Here is an 18,389-nt window from a genome sequence, read left to right on the forward strand (position 1 = left end):
AATTAACTGCTCTAGATTATCAGCTATATTAGGCGATCGTGCACATGAAAGCAATACATGGTAGAGCTTACACTAACACAGAAATCCTTGCGTTGTGTGCTAGGTTGTATTAATGCAGTAATGGTAGTTTGAGCGAGGTTACCCTTATCCAAACCACCAGTCAACCATAAACGACAAACACAGGAAAAGGTAGTTTAAGCAGCGTGTTTAATGTAACAAGCATTTCTATTTTTTAACTTAAGCGATAAACTAGTGTGAAATATTGAACAAGAGCTAACGATGATTCTTAGCACGACACGAGACGAACCATGACGACCAATTTCCAGCACAGTCACTTAGTGGTGGTGTCAGACACAAAGACGAAGATCAACTAAGACTAAACCTCCCCTATGCTATATATTCACTGTTTGTGTATAAAACATTTGGTAACTATAAAAACAAGGAGCTGACTGATTTAAGTGATGTAACCGTACTATTATTAAGTTTAAACCATAGTGGCTGAGTGGTTAGCGTGTGGGCGTGGGTTCGCGTCCCGCCCGCCGCCACGAGTTGGGATTTTTCAGTCACATGCTGTCCTGAAGACCACTTATCAACCCCGGACTCTAGATTCTCTCTCTAAAGAGAAGATCAAAGATGGGCTCCGGGGGGCAGCAAGAGCTAAGCAAGATGGCGCCACTATGAACACTCGCCTGCGCCATGACGGGCTGGGGCCGACCATCAGGCCCCACCGAGAAAGCCTGCCGGAGCCACAGGCAAAACATAAAAAAATTAAAAAATTATCTTGTATGATTTATAGTTCCTCAAACAAGACGAAATATTAAGCTACTTCACAAGACTCTCATTCTTATCGATAAAACTTAAACGATATTTATAAAAGTTGTAAGATTACGAACTTCTCCCTCTTCTGTGGCTTATCCTTTCCACGAGACAAAATAATTATAAGGTTACTGCACAAGACCGGTTCATTCTTACCGGCAAAACGTCTTAAAGCTAATGTGTACTGTACTCCAGAGTGCATATAGTTTTCTTTTTACTTATAATCACTGGGGCGGGTTCCCTACTCTGCTGTACCCCTTAGGAAGACCATCAATTGACAATCTATCGTTTTCATCCCTCTCGTTCTCCACCCCCTCGCCCTCCCTCTCGTCATCGGAGTTCACATTCGTCTCCTTAATTTCCATTCCAGCATTGACGGAGGAGTTTCTAGAGGGATTATCACCAAGCACAACAAAGGAGATGCCTGTAAGTGGCTCTTCTGAGGTCATGGAGGCTCTGGGTGGCGATATGAGAGAGTTAATCCATGGATTCGTTCTGCTTGAATTTTCCTTCTCGCTGGCGTCGTCTGCTCTTGTGACGGGCAGAGGCACGTATCCATCACTTGTACCTCTCCCCCAGTGCGGAATACCGGGTTTTGGGACCTCACAGGGGACTCCAGGGGCATCATGGGTGGTTACTGGGAAGACTGGGGTTGAGAGATGAACTGGGAAGGGATGAAGAACGTTGGAAGGCTTGGAAAGGAGATCGGAAAAGGATTTCAGGTCGTGGTAGTGTCCTATGGGTTCCGTGTCCTGGCTTCCCGTTCTCTCTTCCGTGTCCGCCTTCTGCGTGTGGTTCCCGAAGTCTGGGGGCTGGACGGCGATGTATCCTGGTGCTGGGGCGTTGCTGGCGGTGCGTGGAGGGTTTTTCTGACTCTCACTGCCTCTAATAACGAGTTTATCAGTGCTGGGAGCCGTGTGTTTGTCCCCCATCCACGACATATCAGGCAGGGTCACATATCTTGGCTTCTCACAACCCTCGCTGCCTTCAATGTCGAGTGTATCAGTGCTGGGAGTCGTTTGCTTGTCCCCCATCCACGACATATCAGGCATTAACACATAACTTGGCTTCTCACAACTCTCGCTGCCTTCAATGTCGAGTTTATCAGTGCTGGGAGCCGTTTCCTTATCCCCCATCCACGACATATCAGGCAGTGACACATAACTTGGCTTCTCGATCTGTTTTCCTTCCTCACAGACATCCATATCACCTTTCCGGGACGCTGTAGAAGGAATAGAGTCCCCAGGGTCGTGGTTTGATGCTGCGGGGTCCTTGCTGGTCGTCAGAGGGTCGTAGATCGTTCCTGGTGGCGCTGCGTCAGTCACCATCATCGGGAAGTCCGCACTCACATAGCCACTCTGACCTTCTGGGGTGTGGAGAGGGTGCGGGATGGCATCGGACTGCACGTAGCCTGGACTCCCTGTGGCTACGTGCTCCCCGTGCTGGGCTGTCACGTAGCCTGGACTTGCGGGCGTGGCTGACATGGGAAGCTTCGTGCACGCTGACGGAGGGACGTAACCACTATTCCCGCCACTACTTCCACTCCATGTTTCTGTAGGGGGTGATTGACTGCCTCCTCGTCCTTGCCCTCTTCCTCCTCCGCTGTCCCCAGGCCCTGCAAGACCGACATAGCCACCTGGGAAGAGAGGTTTTGTGGGGGTGTCGCGTCCTTCTCCCTCGCTCTCGGAGAAGTACGGCGAGACATACTGCGGCGCGTAGGTCTTCCGCAGGAGTGGATCGGGAGAGGACGGCGACGATATCAGGCACTCCGAGGACGGGCTGGAGACTACCGTGCCTTCTTCAGGGGTTGTTGTGGTTGTGTTGGGAAGGTCCTCGTTTGTGTTACTTCTTGGGGCTTGTTGTAGCTGGTCCTGGTGGGTTGGTCTTCCGCCCTGCGACACCCCGCGGCCCAAGGACTCGTCTCCCCCCATCTCTTCACCGTTCAAGGACAAGGACGGCCTTCGGGAGGACATGAAGGAGTGGTGAGTGAAGCAGAGGTGTAGGAGGGAAGGGGGGAGACAGACAGATAGATGGATAGATAGATATAAATAGATAGACAGATAGATAGAGGTGTCAGAGGGAAGGCGGGAGACAAATAGATAGATACAGATAGATAGATGGATAGATATATAGATAGACAGACAAATAGAGTTCTTAGATAGTTCTATTATTTTCAGGATGGAGTCAAGCTCGTAGTATTTTTTTTTTTTACAGTACAAGAAGCAGCTCAAGGGCAAAAAAAAAAAATAGTGAGAGAAAAAAAGCCCGCTAAACACTCCCCCTATATAAAAAAAAGGAGTTTAGAAAAATGGCTAAAAGAGAAGTCAATTTTGGGAGTTGAGGTGTCTCGATATACTCTCCTCTCGAAAGCACTTAATGTACCTGCCCAGCACTCACCTTTGACCGACGACCGTGGGAAGGGTGTGGCCGTAGACAGGATTCTTGAAGGAGGGCGAGACGGTGGTTTGGTTGACGGGCACACCGCCCCCTCCTACCCCTCCTCTTCCGTCACCCCCTTTACCCCTTCCTCCCACTCCGTTGAAGCTTCCGCGGGGCTCCTGTTGCCGCCCCTGATGACGGAAATAGTGGTTAGTTATGTGACATCTGTTTGTACGGTAAAATGATGTAACATATTGGATTATTATGGACAGAGGAAGTGTGTGTATGTGTGTGTGTGTGTGTGTGTGTGTGTGTGTGTGTGCCGGGCTCACCGCAGGGACAAGGCCAGAGGGAAGGGACGGCTTGACGCGCAGCTTCTTCAGGTTGTCCACGAATTTCCTGGAAGAGACGAACAGAATTTATTAGACTCTCTCTCTCTCTCTCTCTCTCTCTCTCTCTCTCTCTCTCTCTCTCTCTCTCTCTCTCTCTCTCCCCACCTCTTGCCGTAGACGAGGCCGAAGACGAGGATGACGGAGGCCAGCACCACCACGCCCGCCACCACCACGATGAGCCACTCCTCCGCGCCTGCCGACACGGAAAACTTATCACCACACGGCCCACTACGATAAACCAACCTTTTAACCTTTCCACGATTCCTTGTTCTTCTCGACCCCCCGCGCCGCTCAGCCACCCACCTGCAGTGTTAGTCGTGAAGGTCCTGCCGTCAGCCCAGGCCGAGGCGCCGCCGCGGTAGTGCAGCCGCAGCCACGCCGTGTACTCCTCGCCGGCAGCCAGCCCCGACACGCGCACGGTCCCCGCCCACGGCTGACCCGTCGTCGACACTGGCTTCTCTGCGGCGGGGAAGGGTCAGTATAGCGCGTCACACGTTCTCCCGGGATAGGATTGCTGTCTGCTCTATTCAGTGTTTGCATCACTCCTCCCCTGTGTCCCGTGCCATCTACCCCGTGGCCCGTGCCCCTCAGCCCTACAGCCACCGCACGTACCACTCAGTGTGTGCGCTCTACCCTCTACTCTATGCCCTGGACCCTGACGGCACCCCCCTAGCCCCTGACCCCCTCACCTGTACAATTCTCCGGCGAGGCGTGCGCCCCGCGGCAGTAGGTGGCCTCCACTTCCTCCACCACGCCCGCCCTGAAGCTGCAGCTCAGAGTCCACGGCAACTCCACCGCCGAGCTGCTCCTGCGGGTGAAAGTATGGCTGGTAAAGGTGTTTGGACGCCCCGCCTTGGGGAGACAAACCTGTACCCAGCATTACAAGAAGCGGGAGGCAAGACAAGACAGTCGTGCACAGCAACACCACACACGCCACACTCACGTGACGGGGTCGCCCGGCTCCGGGGAGGCGCGCACGCCGGTGTAGGGCTGCGGGGCGCCGCAACGGTCCCAGGAGAAGCCACTGGAGGCGTCGGCGGCGTCCTCAACGGACACTGCGAAGGAGATTTGCGCGGGCGAGGCGTCCTGCAGCCCGAAGTCCCGCAGGGTGAGGTTGACGGCGGAGGTGTTACCCGCCGAGACCCAGTACAGCTGGCCCTGGGGGGGAAGGGGACGGTGAGAGGGGGAGGGGCTGGAGAACGACGAAGTATTGGCAGAGAGAGAAGAGGAGGAGCGAACTGATGCTTTACCTGCAGCTGGCATGGTTAAGGGAAGAAGGTGAGGGGCAGGGTGCAGGGCGCCCAGGTTCAGCAAGGGTGTTTACAGAGGTGATCAGAGGGAGGAGTGGTCTTGAAGAAGAGTATAAGGGAACACAGTCCCGCCGCTCACCGTGCACGGCCGCGCACTCTGGTGCTCCCCGGTGCACAGGTAGACGGTGTGGTTCCCCTCGCTCCCCGGGGCCCAGCGCAGCTCGTAGAGAGCGTCCTGCCGCCCCACCCCGGCGTGCTGCACCACCACCGGCAGCAGGGGCGGGGCGGGGCGCGCCCCCGCCGCTGCAACCCATACTGCCGCCCACGGCCCGCCGCCCGCACTGTTGTGTGCCGACACCCGCAGCCTAAAAACAAGAACAGTAGGTCAACACAACACGCCACCACAACACACGCAACATAGCCGCACCGCACGCCACCGCAACACAACGCAACACACGGCAACACTCACGTGTAGGGCGCCGAGCTGGACACGTTCTGGAACACAGCGAAGCTCTCGGTGACGGCGACTTCCCTCAACACCTCACACCTGCAACACCGCCGCCGCAACACTCAGGCAAGGCACACTCACGGCATTATTGGTCATTATACTTATTAGTTCATGATATTACACTATTAGAACATCAAGTAACTCTCTCGAGCTTGACAACACTGGTGTCTGCGTGCAACACCTCGCCGCAGCTCACCTGAGCTCATCGTCGTCGCCGGCGGCGCACAGCTGCGCCAGGTACCCGAAGTCAGACCCGTTGTGGAGCAGCGGCGGCACCGTGCGCCACGCCAGGCACAGGTCGCTCAGCCCCGCGAAGCCCGCCGCCTCGGCCTGGAAGGTGCCGGGGCCCACGCCCGGCGGGGCATCGGGGGCTGCGGGGCACCGCGGGGCAGGTCAGGGGGGCATACACACACACACACACACACACACACACACACACACGAGTGATGTCAAGTTATACAGCTTTCCTTAGAGAAGCTTGGACGGTAGCAGTGAATATATATATATAAAGAACCAGTGATGACAGAGGCATCTTAACAAATTAAAAGAAACGAGTTGAGAACATGATCAGCCCGTGGGGAACCACACCCACCTGCCGCCGAGGTGTTCACGTAGCGGGGCTGCCAGTCAGACCACCAGCCGTCCTCCTCCACGGGCTGCGGCGCCGCGGCGGACCGCAGGCGCACACGCACCTCGTACCGGCGCCACCAGTGCTCCAGCTGCACCACCTGCTGGTCCGTCTGGCAGGAGGTGCTGCGACACTTGACCACCTCACCCTGGGGACGGCGAGACGTTACACACACACACACACACACACACTCCATCCCTTCCCTGTTCCACTATTTAACTTCCCAAACGTCAAGGAAAGGAAAAATAACGGCCCTGCTAAATGGCTGACAGAAGCACGCCATCCCCCCCCCCACTCACCTGCACCCACGCCCCCGTCCGTCCCGCCCCGTCGTCCGTGAGTCTGTGATCCACCCGCACCAGCACCCCAGCGGCGGATGCAGCGAAGGTGGTCATGGGCGCCGGCAGCGTCCACCCCACCACCGCCTCCAGCCTCGCCGCCGCCGCCGCCGCCGTCACCTCATTCATGGGGTTTGGCAACACTGTGGGAAAAGTGCGTCTGTGTTTGTTATATTGCAAATTATAATCTCTCTCTCTCTCTCTCTCTCTCTCTCTCTCTCTCTCTCTCTCTCTCTCTCCCCATACCCCACGCCCACACACATATTTAAGGAATCATGTTATAAAATACGGGACAGTACGAAATGCGGAAACAGTTCACAAAGTGCTCTCTCTCTCTCTCTCTCTCTCTCTCTCTCTCTCTCTCTCTCTCTCTCTCTCTCACCCACGGCATAGTTGTCAATGGTGTAGTTGAAGATGGTGGAGCCGAGGTCGTTCTCCGCCACGAACATGACGACCATTTGGGGCGAGACCGGGTAGTAGTCCTCGCGGCCCCACAAGCAGCAGGTCTCGGGACATTCACAGCCGTCCCCGAGGAGGTTGTCGTAGTCATTGCACGCGCACAGACTCTTTCTGGTCGGATCACTGAGGGCATAAAACACATAGACACTAAAAGCAATTCAGTCACCCCCAATAAAAAGAAAACGACCTGAATAACGAGAGCAAAGAAAATGGGAGTGAGCTACTGTGGCCTTTGAAAATAGTTGTTGGAAGAGACGAAGGCAAAAAATACAGGGTTTTATCATTCAATCCTCCTCCTCCTCCTTCGTGAAAATAGTTGTTCCTCCTCCTCCTCCTCCTTCGTGAAAATAGTTGTTCCTCCTCCTCCTCCTTCGTGAAAATAGTTGTTCCTCCTCCTCCTTCGTGAAAATAGTTGTTCCTCCTCCTCCTCCTTCGTGAAAATAGTTGTTCCTCCTCCTCCTCCTTCGTGAAAATAGTTGTTCCTCCTCCTCCTCCTCCTTCGTGAAAATAGTTGTTCCTCCTCCTCCTCCTCCTTCGTGAAAATATGTAGTTGTTCCTCCTCCTCCTCCTCCTTCGTGAAAATAGTTGTTCCTCCTCCTCCTCCTCCTTCGTGAAAATATGTAGTTGTTCCTCCTCCTCCTCCTTCGTAAAAATAGTTGTTCCTCCTCCTCCTCCTTCGTGAAAATAGTTGTTCCTCCTCCTCCTCTAAAAGTTGTTCCTCCTCCTCCTCCTTCGTGAAAATAGTTGTTCCTCCTCCTCCTCCTTCGTGAAAATAGTTGTTCCTCCTCCTCCTCCTTCGTGAAAATAGTTGTTCCTCCTCCTCCTCCTCCTTCGTGAAAATAGTTGTTCCTCCTCCTCCTCCTTCGTGAAAATAGTTGTTCCTCCTCCTCCTCCTTCGTGAAAAAAGACGCATGAGAACCGGACTAATCTTCTTTGTGACCTTTGGAAATTAATGTTGTTAGAACCGAAGGAGTCTGAGAACACAAGCCTTCTACCCTCAATCCTCCTCCTCCTCCTTCTCCTCCGGCACTCACTCCAGGGGCATGAGGTAGGGCACGTAGTCTTTGTTCGCCGGCTGCACGGGGTTGTAAGGCAGCGTCCAGTTACACGAGAATGACTCCCAGTTGTGAGAGACGCACTGCAGATCCTCCACCTCCAATGGCTCGTCTGAGGAGGGAAAAAAAAGGAAGGTCTGAGCGAATAGACAGATAAGTGAAAATGAATGAAATCAGAATACCGTTTAGTTTCCGGTGCCTACTAACACCTGTAAACACCTGTACTTACAACCAACGTAGACCTGACTCATGCACATCTGGTCCTTGGCGTCGTCGCTGCAGATAAGTTTGTACGACTCCGGCCGCGTCAAGTTGAGCGTCACTTTTATGGTGGTCTCGTTCACAGTCTGCGGCGTCACCAGGAACCCGCGTTGCCATTGGTCCGTGGCGGCGGTGGGCGGGGATTACCGTGTGACGTCATCCGGTACCCGCGTTGTGATTGGTCGGCGGCGGTGGATGGGTGTTTTGGCGTCACGGTAGTGCATATGCGGCATTCGAATGTATATATGGAGATGGAGGAAAAAGCGTTAGACATGGCAATGGAAGGAGGAAGGAGCCAGTATAACAGAACTACCTGAATCCGCGATATCAGAGTATATAGAGAGAGTGATGAAGGAAAAAGAGTTAGACGTAGCAATTATAGGATGAAGTATCGGGACTTGCTGAATTGGTGTCTTTTGAGGATATAGAAAAAATTAGGAAGAAGTGTTAGAAGAGGTAATACTAGGATAAATTAGCTAGTATATAGGAACTAATTAAAATACTAACGTTTAATAAGAAGTGCCGTTGAAACTAAATCAATTATAAACTTGTAAGATTTGAACCAATATTACGTGAAAAATATAACAACAGTGAAATCTTATACAAAAGGAAATGACACTGAACCTAAATCCAATTATAATCTTGTGAAAAAAAAGTTCAAATAAATCTTAATGTAAAAAAATAACTATGAACTATTAATCACAAGGAAATAATGAAAGAACAAAGCATACTGAGTTACTTTTAAAATCTTCCTTGCCAGAAAATAATCACAATACTAATAAAAATCATTCTCATAGGTTCAGAGGCATTAAAATAGCTCTTTCCAGATGGAGCTGCAAAGTAAATGGCAAGAATTATTAGACACATGCATTAATTAACACACAAAGAGAATTATTAAAGAAAAACATGCATGAAAAAAGAGAGAAAGAAAGAAAATTATAAGAAACATACATTATCAAAGAGACATAGAAACCCATTAAAGAAAAAACATGCATTAACAAATAAAAAGAAAGAAAATTATAAGAAACATTCATTAAAAAAAAAGATAGAGAATTATTATAGAAAAAAAACATGCATTAAAAAAAAGAGAAAGACAATTATAAGAAACATGCATTAACAAAGAAAGAGAAAGAGAATTATAATAAAACATGCATTAAGGAAGAGACAGAAAGATAACTATTAGAACATGCATTAAATAGAATCAAAGGGAATTACCAAAAAAACATGCATGAAGAAAGAAAGAAAAAGGAGAATAAAAGTGATAAAGAGAAAAGTCAAAAAGTTTAAACAGCAAAAAAAAAAAATCACTAGAATAAGGAAATCTTTAATCCATTCAATTCAGTAATAAAATAATCACATCAAGCAAGTAATTTAGAAATGAAGCAAATAAAAAAGTAGTCAGTTAGGGTCCGCATGCATGAAGAGAAAAAAAGAAAAAAAAAATAGCAGATGAATCGCCGGTTAACAGAACGAAAATAAATCAGAAAAAAGCGATGATAGAAATGAAAATGAAAACAGGACAACCATAATCATAGTTGCTCAATTGAATAAAATGTTAAAAGAAGAAAACCTTGAACTTGAACGTAACTTTTATTGCAGTGATGGTTCGACAGCTGATGAAGACAGTAAACAATTTTTTTTAAGAGGAAAGGAAGCAGCTCAAGGGCAAACATAAAAAAGGAGTAGATAAAAAGCCCGCTAATCGCTGCTCCAAAAAAAAAAAAGATAAAAGTAAAGAGCGACCAAAAGAGAGGTTAAGTATGTTAGCGAAAACTCTTGTGAAATAATTATTAGTATGACGTAGTACAGCCGAGGGACAGAGGGTGAAGATAAGGTCATCCGTGCAAACAGTGATTATGCCGTGAGTAATACAGGTGATGATGTGCGCTGGAGGGTGCTGATCAGGTGTGCTAATCAGGTGTGCTCGTCAAGGTGTGCTAATCAGTGTGTTGTGTGCATGGTGATTGAAGGATTGGGTTTGTTGTTTAGGTGTCAATTAAGAGAAGGAGGTCATTCATTTTGGTATACAGGACGTGAAGTGGTTTATGATACTAAGTTAGGTCAATATTCTCAAACACTTCATGGCTTTTTTTTTTTAAAAGGAAGGGAGGTAGATCGAGCAAAAAATCAAAACAGCAACAAAAAAGCCGCTAGACATAAGACTACTCACGGCAATACCCACACACAACAACAACCTCTTGGAAATCCTTGTGAGTGTGAGGCTCTAAAAACTACCCACGGCAATACCCACACACAACAACAACCTCTAGGAAAGCCTTGTGTGTGTGTGTGTAGGAGGAGAGTATCAAGACGCCTCTCCTCTGGCCTCCCGTCCTTTTTCTTATGTCTCAGACTCAGACATAAGAAAAAGAACGAGAGCCCAGAAGAGAGGTCAATTTCAGGTGGAGAGGCGTCTTGATACTCTCCTCTTACACACACACACAAGGCTTTCCAAGAGGTAGTTGTTACGGACAGGTGTTATGCAGGTAAGGAGATGGAGGATACAGGGGGATATGAGGTACTTGGAGAGAGGAAAGGGAGATGAGTAGACAAGGAGAGAGGACAGAGAAGAAGAGGATAGGGAGGAATAGGTATTATAAAGGTACGAGAGATGGAGGATACAGAGGGATAGAGGTAGTGTATGTATTTCCGTGGGTAGTTTTTAGAGCCTAGTGGTAGTCTGAACAAGGCTTCTGCACCATGAATGTGAAAATATACTCATGAGAACCCAACTAATCTCCTTTGTGGCCTTTGGATATAGTGACTGTGAGAAGCGTCTGAGAATATGGACCGAAATTTAAGTAAAGACGAAATGAGGAAATGATTGTAGTAATTGTAGGAGAGATCAAATTCATGCAGCAGTAGTTGGTAATAGTGGTTGTAGTAGTAGTAGTAGTAATAGTAGTAGTAATAGTATTCATGCATTAGCTATTATTACTATCGTTGGCAGAGGTCAGGGCAGGTGGCAGGCTTCAACAGGTAGGTTAATTAAGGTCGTGCAGTGAACAGGTGTGAGTGCATGCGTGTGTCACCTGGAGGTATGGTTCTTGTGGTGGTGATGATGAGGGTGGGGTGTGAGGGGGAGGCATGTGTGTGTCTGTCACGAGGCATTCACACTCTGGGTATGACGTCACGGCCTCCTCGCCCTCCTGGACCAATCGGCAGCCTGAAAGAGCAGCGAGTGTGGCTTAGTGTGTGTGTATGTCTGTGTTCGGCCGTGTGACTGGCTGTGTGTTGCTTCCGCGGCTTCCCATTGGTGGATTCTGTTTGTTCTTCTCCTGTGAGATGTGAGTGAATGATCTTAAACGATTAATGGTGTTAGTGATGGTGCATAATGATAATTGTACACTGTTATGCTAATGAAGAGAGATTATTCGTTGCCCTACAGGAACCGAAGGATGCACGGCTAAACAGGTAACTAGATTAATGAACGATGCGAAGTCAATGAAACGATAAATCGATGAAGAGATATAAGTAAACACGAATATAAGCATGGAAATAAATAAATACATAAATAAAAGATAAGACAAAGTGATATATTCTATTTTCGTGAAGTGCCCGAAAACAACTTAACTCTTAACGTATAACACCCGAAGAAGTAGTTTAAGTTTATATCAGAAAAGAGAAAAAAAATACCGATCGAGGCGCGCATTTGACCTTCCAGACGACGGGGAAAGAAATGGAATGGAGAAAATACTGAAGACAACGAGTGAAAAATAAAGAAGAAAATATACTGTAGTTAGTAAGACGAAGACAAGACATAACTGGGAACAAGAAAAATATGGACGTTGGAAAAGACTTAAGAATAACAAGTAAAAGAAGGAAAGAGAAGGAAAAATATATACATGACAACTGGAAGAGAAAAAAGTCTAAAGAAGGAATAATTTGGGAGAGACTGAAGAAAAAATATGAATAACTGGTGATGGAAGGAGAGAGAAGGAGAGAAAATACAAGACAAGAGACAAAAAGGGCAAGTTAACAGAAGGAAAAAAAATGGGACAAGAAAAATACATGGAGGTTGAAAAAAAAGAATAACTGATAAAAAAAGAAAAAAGAAAATGGAAAATGGAAAAATGGAAGGAAGGCGAAGGAAAGAAAAATACAGGACAGGAGAATGAGAGACAAAAAGGACAAGTTAACAGAAGGAAAAAATGGGACAAGAAAAATACATGGACGTTGAAAAAAAGGAATAACTGATAAAAGAAGAAAAGGAAGAATGAAAGAAAATAACAAGACAATGGGATGGGAAAAGAGAAACAAAGACAAGTTAAGGGAATGAAAGAAAAGGAATAGAAAAATATAAAACAATGAGATAAAAAACAACAAAAAACAAAGACGTTAAAGGAATGAAAGCAAATGACTAAGAAAAAAAACAAAGACAAGTAAAAGGAATGAAAGACAAGGAATAGAGAAAAAATACAAGAAAAAAATGGGATAAGAGAAAATAAAACAAGTTAAAAAAAAGGAAAAAAGTTGAGGTAGACACAAATGAGAAAACCGATGACAAAGATAAGCAGAAAAAAAAACGAAGACAGGTGAGAGAGAAAGGACCGAAAAAATACAGTTAAAAGGAGAAGAAAAAAAAAAAAAGGATAAGAGAAAATAAAACAAGTTAAAAAAAGGAAGAAAAGTTGAGGAAGACACAAATGACAAAACTGAAGACAAAGATAAGAAAAAAAAAGGAAGACAGGTGAGAGAGAAAGGACCGAAAAGATACAGATAAAAAAAAAAAAGAAGAAAACAAAATGAGGAAGACAAGTGAAAAAATCGAACAGGTAAAATAACCGAACACAGGTAAGAGGAACGGAGACAGGTAGAAGGACCCAGGACACAGGTACACAGAAGGTCACCTGGTGTGGGAGAGGAACGGAGTCCTTCATGATAGTTAGGTTGGCGGAGGAGAGTGAGGGGTCGTGGGTCTGCGCTAAGGAACACCACACCTCCTGCACGCTCCCCACACGCCAGAACAGCACATCCTCCGAGGGGGTGACGGCTGAAACATCACCACCACCGCTAAAAACTACAGGATCCAATATCACAAAGAATACATCACTAATACCTATAGAATCCAACACCACCAATGTCATACAGAATCCAATACCACAAAGAATCCATCACTAATACCTATAGAATCCACCACCACCAATGACATACAGAATCCAATACCACAAAGAAATGCAAGACAAAGGAATGAGAAGAAAGTTATAAAAGGAAATAAAAAAAAACTGGAACAGGTAAAACAGGAAGGTTAAAAAAAATTAAAAATAACTATTAATCTAAAGGAAAAGGAAAGGAAAATACAAGACAGTGAGATGAGGAGGGTTAAAAAAAGATAAGAATAACTGTTAATGGAAAGGAAAAGGAAAGCAAAATACAAGACAGTGAGATGAGAAAGTTAAAAAAAGAAACAACAAATTAGAACAGGTAAAACAGGAAGGGTTAAAAAAAGATAGGAATAACTGTTAATGGAAAGAAGGAAAAGGAAAGCAAAATACAAGACAGTGAGATGAGAAAAGAAAAAAAAAGACAAGTTAAAAAAAGGAAAGAAAATAAACAGAATTCCCCACCACTAAAAACCTACAAAACCCACCACCACCAATGACCTACAGGATCCAATACCACTAAGGGCTACATAACCACCACCACCAATGACCTACAGGATCCAATACCACTAAGGGCTACATAACCACCACCACCAATGACCTACAGGATCCAATACCACTAAGGGCTACATAACCACCACCACCAATGACCTACAGGATCCAATACCACTAAGGGCTACATAACCACCACCACCAATGACCTACAGGATCCAATACCACTAAGGGCTACATAACCACCACCACCAATGACCTACAGGATCCAATACCACTAAGGGCTACATAACCACCACCACCAATGACCTACAGGATCCAATACCACTAAGGGCTACATAACCACCACCACCAATGACCTACAGGATCCAATACCACTAAGGGCTACATAACCACCACCACCAATGACCTACACTACAGAATTCATCACCATCGAGGGGCTACAAGAGTCATCCGCACCACCACCACCTTACCATCCGAAACCTCAAGATAATAAAAGAATGATGAAAAGGAGAATCTAGTCAGTGCTTCATAGACCTAAATCACCACCACGCGCCCTAACACCACCACAACACGCCCTGAATCTGGATCTGGACGAATAAGGCTCAGGGCAGCTGTACAGGTTCATAACACGCATATTTGTGTTGGCTGTCGGGGGGACGGGGGAGCCGGGTGTGAGGGGGAGAGAAGTGAATCAAGTGCAATTGTTAGTGTTGGTGTGTTGTGGTGACAAGTGAGTGTGTATTTGTTTTCTGAATGAGTCTATTGTACCGCAGTATAAAATCTGTTGAGGGAGGCTGTTCCAGTCATGTATGGTGCGTGGAAAGTATGAGTGCTTGTATGCGTCAGTGTTAGTGTGATATGTTTGGTATTCATGGGTGTGTGTGTTACGAGTACGTAGGCTGTTTGTGTGTGGATCAATGTCAATGTGAGTGTTTGTGATCTTGTACATAAGTGTAAGTCTGTGTGCTTGTCTGCGTATGTGAAGAGGTTCCACTTTATCTGTTGTTTGATCCGTGTTGTGATGTCAGGCGTTCGAGTATAATTGTTTGTAATGAACCTTGCCGCCTTGGTGTTGATTTGTTCTGACCTATCAATGTTTCTGTGTGTGTGTGAGGATCCCACACCGTGGAGCAGTACTGGTGTTGGTCTCACAAGTGTGTCATAAGTTATGTATTCAAGGTCAGGTGCGCAGTTATGTAAATTCCTCCTCAGTAACCCCACCACCACCTTGCCATCAGAAACCTCAAGATAATAAAGAAAAATAAAAAGGAGAATCTAGTTAGTGTTCCATAGGCCTAAATCACCACCACACATCACTAAAACACCACTACCACACCTCCTAACACCACCACCACCTTACCATCAGACACCTCAAGATAATAAAAGAATAGTAAAAAGGAGAATCTAGTTAGTGTTCCATAGGCCTAAATCACCACCACACATCACTAAAACACCACTACCACACCTCCTAACACCACCACCACCTTACCATCAGACTCAGAGAAGATAATAAAATATAAAAAAAAGAAAGAATAAGTTAGTGTTCCATAGGCCTAAATCACCACCACACATCACTAAAACACCACTACCACACGCACCACCACCCCGAACACTTACTTAACTCCTTCCAGCAACTCCTCGTGATCCGTTTCAGGAAGGCGTCTATGGCGGGGGCTGAGAGACCCTTCCTTTGGCTGTCCACCTCGCGGCCCCCCAGAGCACCGGCGGCCAGGAGGAGGGCGCAGAGAGCCCCCACAAGTCCTGGCACCCTCATCACGGCCCTGGGGAGTGTGTGCGAAGGGCGAGGTTCTCCTGAAGAGCCTGGGGAACCTGAGGACCTTGGGGCACCTCAGAGTTCATGCCGATCACTAGTCATTCACGTCTTCTTCCACCTTTTCTTTCTTTCTTTCTTTCTTGCTTTCTTTCTTTCTTTCTTTTCTTACTTTCTTCTTTTGTGTGTTCGTTTCCTCCTTATCTTCCTCTTTCTCCTCTCTTTTTTAAAACAGTCATTTCTTCCTCCACCTTTTCTTTCCTCTTTTCTTTCTGTTGTCTTTCTTTTTTTTCTTACTTTCTTCTTTTGTGTGTTCGTTTCCTCCTTATCTTCCTCTTTCTCCTCTCTTTTTTCAAACAGTCATTTCTTCCTCCACCTTTTCCTTCCTCTTTTCTTTCTGTTGTCTTTCTTTTTTTTCTTTCTTTCTTTCTTTCTTCTCTTGTATCTTCGTGTCCTCTCCCTCTTTCTCCTCCTCCTGTTCTTTCGTTCTTTCTTTCTTTGTCTTTTTTTCTTTCTTTCTCTCCTTTATTTCTTCTCTTGCATGTTCGTTTCCTCCTCCTCTTCCTCCTCCTCCTCCTTCTCCTCAGGTAAGTGCCAAAGTGAGTCGGACAGGTTAATTGAACGCGGCTATCCTCACCTGCACGTCTGAGAGAGAGAGAGAGAGAGAAATAAGACCAGCTGTGAGTTAGGTAGATTTATGGTTTCACAAATGCATCAGGTTAGAACCGGTTAAAGGTATGCATGAGTTGAACACACACACACACACACACACACACCCTCCCACGTACACAGACACGCACCCCCCCTCCCCCCCTCCCACACACACATCCGCATAGTTAGACGGTAAATATGAATCAAGTGCTCCATAACCGCTGCTCTGGTCTCGTGTTTCAACCATTAATTATTTTGTTCAACTTGATTTATGACACCCAGACTGGCGGCGCGCGGCGGGGGCAGGATGGCAATCTATCTATTAGGTCCTATTTTTTTGTTTCTTTTTATCGTGGTCACGTTTTTTCCTTGATCTGTTTACCCTCTTTACTTCTTTTTTTTTTTTACGTCATTGAGAGACGGAACTGAGTGAAGGAATTTGTGACGTAAGTACAGACAGACGGAGAGACGGATAGACACACAGACAGACGGGATCACACACACACACACACACACACACACACACACACACACACTAAAAAATACCATACCTTTAAAAAAAACGAAGATAAGAACCAAAAAACACGCAAAAAACACACAAAAAAACACTGCTACCACTTCTGCTTCCCTTCAACACTTCGCTTTCCCTCGCAACACAGAATCGAGAGCCCAGAAACACACGCAACACACTAATGGAAAACAGCCTGCACGCAACACACACTCGTAAGGGAAGGCGAGTCAGCGGTGGTGGCAGAGGTTGTGTGTGACCGCGGCGAGGTAAAAATGACTGTTGGTATCTAGTGATAAGATAGATAAGGAGGGACAATGGATGGAGTGAGGAGGAGGAGGAGGAGGAGGAGGAGAGGGGAAAGGGTGAAAGAGGAGAGTGTGTGGGAGAAACAGATGTGTGTGTGTGTGTGTGTGTGTGTGTGTGTGTGTGTGTGTGTATACCAAAACAGCAACAACAACAACAACTGCAATGCCTCCTCCTCCTCCTCCTCCTACTACTACTACTACTACTACTACTACTACTACTATAACACTTACTTGAAGACTCCTGTGGCTGCATTGCTATCCCCTGCATCTGTCTTCTTGCGTGATGATTAATGGTTCTCAAGTGTTTATCTAAATTATCCTTTATCACCCTGTCGTCTATCTCTCTCTTTCGTCTCTTATTCTTCATCACATGGTAGTTCATACACGTCTATAATTGGTTTTGTGTCTGTCTTATTTTCTTTGTTTTTCTCTGTCTTCTTTTGTGTAGGTAAGTTAATGTCTGTCTCTTTTTTTTCATTGTTTTGTTTTTTGTGTATCAGGTTTTATTTGTCTATTTCTGTCTATTTTTTTCTAATTTCTGTAACTGGTTTTGTGTTTGTCTTATTTTCTATTTTTCTGTCTTCTTTTGTGTAGGTAAGTTAATGTCTCTCTTTTTTTCATTGATTTTTTTTGTCTATTATGTTTTATTTGTCTATTTCTGTCTATTTTTTCTAATTTCTGTAACTGGTTTTGTGTCTATCTTATTTTTTTATTTTTCTGTCTTCTTTTGTGTAGGTAAGTTAATATCTGTCTGTCTCTTTCATTGTTTTGTTTTTTGTCTATTATGTTTTATTTGTCTATTTCTGTCTATTTTTTTCTAATTTCTGTAACTGGTTTTGTGTCTATCTTATTTTTTTTATTTTTCTGTTTTCTTTTGTGTAGTTAAGTTAATGTCTTTTTTTCATTGTTTTTTTTAATCGGGTTTTATTTGTCTATTTTTTCTAGTCTTTTTCATGTTGTTATTTATCAGTTTTTTTCATTTTCTTTTTTTCTGTATCTTTTCTCTCTTCTCTATGTATCTCTTCTCTTCCACTCTATTCACGCACCTCTAACAGGCCTTTTTTGTCTCCATCTTTTATTTACTTTATCATCTTTTTGAGTATTTATCTTTCCATCGTCCTTTTTGTCTTTTTATCTTTATCTATCTATCTATCTCCATCACTCTATTAACACACATCGAACTGGTTTTGTGTATCTCTTTTTTTTCTATTTTTCTAACGCCTTTCTTGTAAGTTAGTGATCTCTTTCTCATCTTCCTTATATATCACTTTCTTTTCTGTCTGTCTATCTTTTTCTACTTATTTTCTTATCACAATATTCACTCACGTCTAACAGGTTTTATGTGCATGTATTTTTCTTTTCTATTTTACTAACTCCTTTCATGCGGTTATTTCATTTTCTTTCATCGTCTTTCATTTCTCTCTTTCCTTTCTATCTCTCTATCTCTATCTATTTCTTCTCTTTTAAT

The 18,389-nt window shown here is 45.6% G+C and overlaps 1 protein-coding gene across 5 annotated transcripts; it reads right to left on the reverse strand.

The window, feature by feature from the left end:
* Positions 1-136: 136 nt before the first annotated feature.
* Positions 137-16,868, reverse strand: LOC126999451 (uncharacterized). Of its 5 annotated transcripts, XM_050862048.1 has the most exons (19): positions 16,657-16,867; positions 15,831-16,099; positions 15,301-15,705; positions 12,937-13,079; positions 8,055-8,172; positions 7,805-7,937; positions 6,694-6,893; positions 6,273-6,454; positions 5,938-6,121; positions 5,542-5,716; positions 5,307-5,384; positions 4,977-5,202; positions 4,531-4,745; positions 4,277-4,395; positions 3,891-4,046; positions 3,693-3,780; positions 3,528-3,594; positions 3,214-3,386; positions 137-2,775 (listed from the first exon to the last, which is right to left on the reverse strand). In XM_050862048.1, the coding sequence occupies exons 3-19, from the start codon at positions 15,455-15,457 to the stop codon at positions 1,041-1,043; spliced, it is 4,149 nt and encodes a 1,382-aa protein (XP_050718005.1). In that variant the 5' UTR covers positions 15,458-15,705; positions 15,831-16,099; positions 16,657-16,867; the 3' UTR covers positions 137-1,040. The 5 variants fall into 5 exon arrangements, with proteins under 5 accessions (XP_050718005.1, XP_050718008.1, XP_050718004.1 ...); XM_050862051.1 differs by lacking the exon at positions 12,937-13,079 and adding an exon at positions 11,119-11,252 and having other exon boundaries at positions 15,301-16,099; positions 16,657-16,868; XM_050862047.1 differs by having other exon boundaries at positions 15,301-16,099.
* Positions 16,869-18,389: the final 1,521 nt, after the last annotated feature.

This window comes from Eriocheir sinensis, chromosome 16 (assembly GCF_024679095.1).
Source record: "Eriocheir sinensis breed Jianghai 21 chromosome 16, ASM2467909v1, whole genome shotgun sequence".
In the NCBI taxonomy this organism is placed as follows: domain Eukaryota; kingdom Metazoa; phylum Arthropoda; class Malacostraca; order Decapoda; family Varunidae; genus Eriocheir; species Eriocheir sinensis.